The 8,706-nt window shown below is 35.8% G+C and overlaps 2 protein-coding genes and 1 pseudogene across 2 annotated transcripts; 1 reads left to right on the plus strand and 2 right to left on the minus strand.

Annotated features, from left to right (window-relative positions):
• The first annotated feature begins 885 nt into the window (after positions 1–885).
• On the plus strand, positions 886–1,072 carry LOC145566738 (small nucleolar RNA U3; annotated as a pseudogene).
• Positions 1,073–1,101: 29 nt separating this feature from the next.
• Positions 1,102–2,765, minus strand: LOC145632853 (flavonoid 3',5'-methyltransferase-like). Its single transcript, XM_081685192.1, has 5 exons — positions 2,709–2,765; positions 2,436–2,521; positions 1,839–1,983; positions 1,609–1,740; positions 1,102–1,410 (listed from the first exon to the last, which is right to left on the minus strand). Exons 1-5 carry the CDS (start codon positions 2,763–2,765, stop codon positions 1,102–1,104), a joined length of 729 nt encoding a protein of 242 aa, XP_081541318.1.
• Positions 2,766–3,632: 867 nt separating this feature from the next.
• LOC145640207 (putative arabinosyltransferase ARAD1) lies at positions 3,633–7,960 on the minus strand. The gene is made up of 4 exons (XM_081691512.1): positions 6,999–7,960; positions 5,175–5,471; positions 4,995–5,090; positions 3,633–4,372 (listed from the first exon to the last, which is right to left on the minus strand). Exons 1-4 carry the CDS (start codon positions 7,554–7,556, stop codon positions 3,947–3,949), a joined length of 1,377 nt encoding a protein of 458 aa, XP_081547638.1. The 5' UTR covers positions 7,557–7,960; the 3' UTR covers positions 3,633–3,946.
• Between the last annotated feature and the right edge of the window lie 746 nt (positions 7,961–8,706).

An 8,706-nucleotide genomic window follows, 5' to 3' on the forward strand; every position in this document is an offset into this window, starting at 1 on the left:
GACGGAATCTTTGAAGTGTTCTTCCAGTTTTGTTTCTGCAAAAATACCACCAAATATGGTAGATTTTAGTCTATATTTTGCACAAAAATAAGTGTAATTATAGTAGAATTTGTTTTAAAATATATCAAAACGCAAAAAAATATAATATCTAGGGTTTACACTCAAAATTCTACTTAAATGAACAAATTCTTACTCTTCTTTTTCGGAATTTAGTTGCGATTGACGAACTTCATCTCGAATGTCAGACATTTTTAGATTTTTTTTTTTGCAATTTGCAGTAATTTTGAAGCAATTTGTAATGAGTTTCATGTGAAATTTTGGTTTTAATGAGAGAGAATTTCACAAAAATGGGTTTGAAATGAAGGTTTTGATTTTTTTTTTCTTTTTTGTATATAAATGTGAGGAATGGGCGGTTACTTGCATTACCGTGGTTAGTGGGTGGTAACTGCATGGTTAGTGAGGTGTGGATAAGGGTTTTATTGTAATTTGGGGGGGGGGGGGGAGGTAGTTATGACTACAAAAGGGTGTAGCCATTAGGAATTAAGTATTCTCTTGTCCCATACTAAAGGGGGGGTGTAGTGGTAATGGAATCCCACATTGAAAGAATTCAAGAGTTACCACCACAATATAAGGCTAAGGGGCTACTCCCCTCATTGCCATATGGTTTTGAAGTGGAACCTCCTTGGTCTTGTAAAGTGGTGGACTTGCACTCTCCCGTGACGGATACGGCCCAGACCCATATTTAACATGCTTTGTTGGTTTGGTTTGTTGTGGTTATATGAAATTTTCTTTATAAAAAATATAGAAAAATAACTCCCATTCCCATATTGGTAACACACATAACGAAATACATTTTTATTAACTTCATTATTCAATGTTTGAGGCACGACCTTACTAGACAGAATCTCTTCTATGGGCTCGTACCTTTGTATCCTTGAGTACAAATCATACAGAAATCAAAGCTTGGTGGATGAACTATGACCGTGCACTAGAGCGTGAGTAATGGCCTACCATTGATCTTGGTGTGCCGTTGAGGATCGTTCGCTATAAAAACACGGTGTTCTGACAAGCTCAAACCTTTTTTCGACTGTGCTTTCTTCTTCACTTACGCCGGCAAAGAGTAAGGCCATCGCCGATTGAAAGAAGAGTGGACTCGACTCGAGTGTCCGAGGCAAGGAAGCTATTCAACTTCTGTAATGCATCACGACCATGCTCATTAAGATATTTCATAACAAGGTCATTGTTGAATATCTCATCATCGTCTGGAAGGCAAACCGAACCAAACCAAAGAGTGTTGTCGTAGGCAATTACTCCTCCAACCTTAACAAGTTTCAACAATAGCTCATGGTAGTTGATGTAGTTTTCTTTGTCCGCATCAACGTAGGCAAAATCAAAGCTCCCTTCTTTGCGCTATTCACATTTGTTAGTTACATCTCGGGTTAAACATGAGTACTACATTTGTTCGGGATTAAAAGTCATACTTATATACTTTGTATTACCTAGGCTCTGATAGTCTAATACGTACCATTATGAAAGAAATACACGAGTATGTTGTTGAGAAAAATTAAACAAATTGATCATATAAACAACAATCACTAGTAAAGTTACCTTGCTTATTAGGTCATGTAATATAGGCAGGGCAGTTCCATGAATAAAGTCGATTTTATGCTTAACTCCTGCTTTTTTAATTAACGGTAGTCCAACCTCATATGCTTCTCTATCGAAATCAATGGCTAGAATCTACAATCATATATTACAACATTTTTATTACGTTTAGACTATACATTGACTAAAGGGGTGAATTAATAGAGAGATCGAATTTATAGAAAGTTTATCACCTTGCCATCAACGGGCAAAGTCAAGGCAGTAGTAAGAAGTGAATAGCCAGTGAAAGTTCCAATTTCTATGGTATTTTTGGCATTCATTAGTTTTAATAGCATTGAAATGAATTGTGCTTCATCAGCTTTCGTATTCAATATACTCCTGGAAAGCAGAGAAAAAAAGCAGTGTTGAGTTATTTCTAATTTTGAAATCATGTCATTTAGGCTTCAAACTATGAATATGATCCGGGAGTGTGACGTATTATGTGCATGCATTACACGTGTTGGAGTATAAACAACCCTTAAAAGTATCTTATGTGTGGTATGATTCATACACGAATATGACACTGCTTACATTAAGTTGCATCATACACTACCACCAAAAAATAAAAACTGGATAAGTCAAATGAGGTTCTATCTTAAAATAATCATAATTTAACAGGCTTCTAAACAAATTTTATAGACTAGTCATCTGTGTACCACTCTTCTGATGTGGGACAATAGTACTTCACACATTTGGAAATTTTTTGCAAGATAATTTATCCACATAAAGGAGTTTAAAGCTATTAATTAATTATGCATAAATTATAGAGTAAAATAAAAAGAAAAAATTACAGATGTTTGTATTTCTGTACAGTGGCATCTCTAAGTTCCTTCAGCTGCTCATGCTCATTGGGGTAAGCACTGGTATCCAAGATGTACTGTCACAAAATTCATAACAAATCACATCCTGTATTTTCTCAAATTAACTACAAATATGATAAGTATTTAAAAGTTAAATAATATTACGCCGTCCCTTCATCCTAATTAATTGTCACGTTGATATTAACTAGTACGGTAACAACTGGATTCGGAAGAGGGTAACGACATTGGTTAAGAATAACTAACCTCTTCAAGGGCTTTACTGCAGAGAATAGTCTTCTCCTTGATTTTCTCCAAATCCATTGTTGTTGGTTAATTTTGTGTAGTGTCACTTTTTTTTCTAAGTTATACTACTAGTCTACTAGTTGTCTTTAAGTAGTTTATTTGGTTCTCTTTGAGGCAGTTACATAAAAATTTAGTGTTTATTTTATGTGTTTTTATGTGTTGTTGGTTAATGTTGACTTTGACTTATTAACCGCCAATCGAATATTTTCATAACATAGAGTTGGTAAAGAGTATAAAATGTTTCTATAGATAAATTAGGTGATGAGTAGGGATAAGTTATTACTTAATTTATACAACATTATTGATCAATTAGAAAATACAAATATATTTAGCTGGCCTTTTGGCTTATCAGCGAACTCTTATAAACTAAATGAAGAGAATATTGGACTATTTTTTAATAGATGGTTTTGGCTTTTATGTTGTCTTAAACCTGGCTCGTCCAAGCACGGGAAGGATAACAAGTTTTGTTGGCCATCTCAGATTCTGCACCCAGTTAGCTTACGAATGCACGCCTTGAGCTATCATTTTGTACTAGAATAACACCAGCGTAAATGCTGAAAGTTTTCGATGCTGGTGTGTGATTGAAGCTCAAAGGCATCAAGTCCATGCTGTTAAACACTTTTTGGTACATCCTTGACCTTCAATCTCAAATTTTACATGAATGAAGATCATTACTGTTCTCGGTAATTCAGTATCTCAAATCTTAAATCAAATGAAGAAAGTGAAGCTGTTACACACACTTCGCATATCTTAATTTTACTGTCACATTGCAGTCCTGCAGGTATACTTTCAGTAGAATCAATGTTATCATCTGTTAGAATAGACAAGGACAGACATGCCACAACATATACATGATTAACAACACGCCGATCACTCGATCCAAACGAAAATATGAAAAGATGATCCTAGATATATGGTACTGTCGGTTCAAATAATGCACCAAAAGTCATACATCACAGCCTGGATTATACCTCAGGTGATTTAATAAAGGATATGCCAACATAATGCAGCTTAAAATAATGCAACAAAGAGAATACATACAATGAAACAAATGGATCAGATCGGATGTCACAGGCTCAAAAAACATATATGAATAAGTGAATAACCTATAATTCCCCTTCTTTGGGAAAGTTCAAACTGTAAAAATTAAACTGTACACACAAAAATAAGTACAGTTAGGTACAAAAAGTACACACCGGCTACCTTCTCCTTCCCCACCAATCAGGAATTTTTAACCTTCGAGTTCTATGAGCAGTAAGCTTTGCGGAAGGGAGCTTATGCCTAACCTGCCTCCATAGCATATTGACTGCATCGCCATTCTTTGGGGGGTATTGAAACTCATAGTGGTGGGAAATGTTCTTCAGTTTGTTCCACATTTTAAGCCACTTTTCCTCTGAGAACTGGCGAAGCTTCTCGATCATATAACCAGGTTCTATTGCCTCAGTGGTTGAAAAGAAGAGAGAGAACTCAGTATAATCGAGTTCATCTTCATAGGGGAGCTCAATCTGGTCGCTAACAATGACTGGTACACAGTGGCTCACAATAGCATCAAATAGCCGGCATGAGGAAGGGGTATCTCCTGCTGGATGTAGACAGAACTTTGATTTTCGCATCCCCTGCGTGGACTGTCAGAACAAGATGCATTAGCTACAATAAAGCTATTAGTCCAAGTACAGCAATTTCATTGTTAACTCCATTCCAAACCCCTCCCCTAACAACATAAAGGAAAACAAAATCTGTATAGGGTAAAGCTGGGGCAAGGAAAACGAATTGCATATTTGCATCTATCCTTGATATGATAGTTGCTCAGCTACGCTGTTGCCCTAAGCCCTTAACTATGCATCTAGACTTGTATGTCTAACCATATTTCAACGGCTATTTCCTACCTTTTAGTTATGAAAGTGTGCTTCTTTTTCATAATAACTTTCAGAAACAGTCTAACTTCTGGTTTAGATTGGTCAGGGATTAAAGTATACATGTCTACACTTCCTGGTTCTCACTGAATCACTGTTGTTTCACTTCTGGTGGCAAATGGAGAATAAGGATCAGTGACGGGTATCAAGGGAACAACTCTGAGGAACCACAGTTAAGTATTTTTCAAAAATTAAGGATTCCTAAATTCACATAATTTTACTTTTCAAGTAGTACTTCAGCAAATTAACATCCATCACAACTCACAACCATTGTTTTCACCATATGATTGTTTGGATTCGGAAATTCAAAGTGAAAATTACTGAATTGACATACCAGTCTTATGCTTTCCTCTGAGGCAAAGCTCCTTTCAAAGTGGACATCATCATAACCTTCAAGAAGCTTTTGCAATTTAGCACGAACCACACCTTCCTGAACATAGCAAAAGCTACCTATTAGCCAATACCAAAGATTTTTACAAGAACGATGAAATACTGGCCTGAAGGTTGAACTTACATCTTTCCTCACAGTTCTGCCACGGAAATACAACAGGGTGGTGCGAGATTTGAAGGGATTGAGGGTGTCGTCATTAGTATATGAATCCACAACATGGACGTATGGAGCAACAACATCTTTCTTTAAGTTTGACATGCTCTTTGAGTAACGACCAAAATCTGCCACAATGAGAATTGATGCATTCACTTGCTCCCGAAGAAACCTAAATGCATTTGGGTGATGCATAGGAATGACGTGATCACGGCCTTCTGACCTTTGCCAGTACTTAGACTCCCTCAAATATTTCAATATATCAACCTAAAATCAAGAGTGGAACTTAATAAACACTTTATACGAAAGTAGAAAACATTAGGATCTAGATGAAAGATAAATAGTCAAGATAACAGGAGAATTCCTGCTGTTCACTAAGGAACAGCTTAACCCACAATTTTAACACTTCAAAGGTGTCAAGTGGTTAAGTAGTTAACAATGTACTGGAAAGAGACTTCTGTGAGGTCAAAAAGAGATTGGAAGATCTAAGCATAAACTCGTGTGATAGGAGAAGAACTAAGACAATTGATTAACACTATCCAAATAGTATGTCACCTGGTCACCACCAGGCACCCAAATGAACAAACAGATTCAAGTAGTTCTACAGGTCAAAATTATAGTTCAGCTTATTATTTCCCCTTACCAAAACAAACCTAGTCAACTGGAAAACCATAAAGAGTACTGACAGAGATTAATTGTCTGATATTCTAGATAACATTATCAAGAAACCTCCCAGTCACTAGAATAACTAAGCCACATTCCTTCGTTATGGCCCCTCACTTAATCATCCTTACTAAATATTATGGGGACCATAAGATGAACCAGAAATTAAGAAAAAAAATGTGTTCTTCATATCACTTCTTTTAACTCGAGCAACAACCTGGCATGAATCCAGTCAATGGCAAGGAGGATAACTCATGAACCAATTGAGACAGGTAGGGGGGAGCCAATAACTCATATAAATATCAAGTTCTAATAATCAATTCTTGTCATTAAATTATGAAACATAAACAAATCAAATCACCAATAAATTGCACTCTCTCAATCAGCCTATCAGCAAGGAAAGAAAGAAGACATCACATTACAGGTTTACAGCAGTTCAAGTCCACATTATTCTTCTCAGAAACTGCAAAAACATTCAAATCATCCCAACTCCCAGGCAAATTTTTACAAACAATGTTAACCATTAAAGATCAGCATAAAAAGATCCAATACATTCCACAATCAGATTTAAAGAACAACCATTGTCACAGGCAATTCCTATAACAAACCTAAATCCAATAAATCATAAGTTTCACTGTAAACTAAACTTCAACTACTAACACCAATATCAACCTAGACAATACTTATACACTACCCAATTATACTAAACTTAATCTGAAACATACAACACCTACTACTATCGCCAATATCAACCAAGACAATCCTTATACACTAGTAACACTATTATACAAATTTTTACTCTTAAACATACAACATCAACTACTATGGCCAATATCAACTAAGACAATTCTTATACACTATCCCAATTATACTAAATTTCACTCTTAAACGTGCAACATCAACTCCTGTCACCAATATCAACCACTATAACCAAGACAATACTTATACAGTACCCAATTACACTGAATTATACTCTTAATCATACACAAACACTCAACATCAAACTATACAAAAACCGGGATCGAATCTAGTCTACATCATTGCCCTTTTCGGCTTATTATACACCAATTACACATTAAACATAAGATTCAAAAACCCAATATTAACAAGTGAGCAAGAGTATAACTTTACCTGCAGTTGCTTATCACGCTCAGTGCTAGGATCAGTCATATTATGCCCATACACATTAAAACTCAAAGATGAGAAAAAGGGCACAAAGAACACATCCGCCATTTCTGGATCCAATACTCTCACAACTTCACTTTCTCTCTCCTCCCCAACACCAACCCCATTTCCAACTTCACCCTCATTTTCTCTCTCCTCCCCTTTAACAAGCAAAGAAGCCATCATCCAATACTCAACACTATGCTGCCTTCTCAACCCAGAAACCGCCGGCCACGGCGGCAGCGTATCCACCGTCACCGGAGTTTCATCGGAGCTCCGGCGCCGGAGCATCCCAACATTGAATCTTTGCGGAAGATCATACATGTAAACTCTCAATGGAGATAAACTCCGACAAGGTGGGACATAGTTTGGTGTTTCAGACGGCAAAGATTGGAGAAATGGGGTGAAGTAAGACCCTCTTAGATCAAGGGTTCCGATCAAAAAAAGGTATGTAATTGTAAGAATTATGAAAAATGCAAGTGTTAATCCTGCTTTTTTGTACATTTGTTTTTCACAATTGCTCATAATTTTTCTGGGTTTGTTGCAATCAATCTAATTGTGTGGTTTTGTGAAGTGGGTGATCATAATTTTGGGAATTTTTTGATGGGTTTTTCAGATTGGGAGGAAAAGAGTTGTGGGATTGGTGAATTTTAGACGTGGATGAGTTTTAATAATTTAAAACTATGAAAATGGAAAGAAATTCAGAAAATGAAAAATAAGGGGTGAATTTTGTCGGATAGAATGTGAACGTTTTTTGAGAAGAAGGGAAAATATAAAGATAAAAGATTTATCAGTTGTAAACTACTGGAATTAGTAATTTAGTAGTGCAGAATAGATGCTGCTGAATCTAGGTTTTTTTATTACAAATATGTTAAAGTGGTTGAGTGAAGTTTTTGTAAAGCTGGTTTTAGGTTGGGTTTGATTGGATTAGATTTGATGCTTAAATTCATCAGATGTTTCTTGAGGTTTACTCCTAATAGGCAATAGCTTGTGGGTTTGATACTTGGACTTGTATAAATTGTATGGGCTGTAAAGGGTTTTGTGGTCTTGACTCTTGAGATGGAATGAGTTGTTTGGACTAGAGGGACTAGGGATGGCTTTGGCTATAAAGTGAGATCCACCGAGAACTCGAGGCATTTGATCTTAATTCTCTAACTAGTTAGTTTGTAAATTTCCCACGATATCACGAGACAAGATATGTACTTAATATGTACAGTATTCCTATTTTGAATTTTAAGTTTGTAGCCTTATACAAGCAGCACTTAGCAGTGATAGTGATAATTCAAATCATTGAAAAGAATACACGAGGTCATATGAGATTTCATCCAAATAATTAACAATTTATAAAAGTAGTGCACTTAATTGTATGTAGTATGAGGTAGTTGTGTTCTTATCATATTGATGGCGCGTCCTAATGTGATAATGTATAAGTATCGAGCTTGATGTGAATGTTCTAACTCAACAATGAAAATGCTTTCACCAAAGCATAAGGTTGTATAGTCTTGTTAAAATGTACTGAGTAATAAACTAGATCAAGCAAAATACTAAGTAACTTTGATTGTGAATGTTTGTGACATCTATTATAGCATACAAAATATTAGGAACATATCTAATATAGTAATGTGCCATGACTAAAAATGATTAATCATGTCATGCTATTCTTATGCAACATTGT

The sequence above is a fragment of the Chenopodium album genome, chromosome 1 (assembly GCF_948465745.1).
Source record: "Chenopodium album chromosome 1, dcCheAlbu1.1, whole genome shotgun sequence".
Taxonomy (NCBI): Eukaryota; Viridiplantae; Streptophyta; class Magnoliopsida; order Caryophyllales; family Amaranthaceae; genus Chenopodium; species Chenopodium album.

Bases quoted from the DNA above. Each gene is read 5' to 3' on its own strand.
- LOC145632853 (XM_081685192.1), bottom strand. From the start codon at position 2,765: ATGGATTTGGAGAAAATCAAGGAGAAGACTATTCTCTGCAGTAAAGCC. The intron at 2,522-2,708 runs GTTAGTTATTCT...ATTTTGTGACAG, and splicing joins GCAGTAAAGCCCTTGAAGAG to TACATCTTGGATACCAGTGC. The intron at 1,984-2,435 runs GTAATTTTTTCT...TCTGCTTTCCAG, and splicing joins GTACAGAAATACAAACATCT to GAGTATATTGAATACGAAAG.
- LOC145640207 (XM_081691512.1), bottom strand. From the start codon at position 7,556: ATGAGCAATTGTGAAAAACAAATGTACAAAAAAGCAGGATTAACACTT. The intron at 5,472-6,998 runs GTAAAGTTATAC...TCTTGATTTTAG, and splicing joins AGCGTGATAAGCAACTGCAG to GTTGATATATTGAAATATTT. The intron at 5,091-5,174 runs GTAAGTTCAACC...TGCTATGTTCAG, and splicing joins GCAGAACTGTGAGGAAAGAT to GAAGGTGTGGTTCGTGCTAA.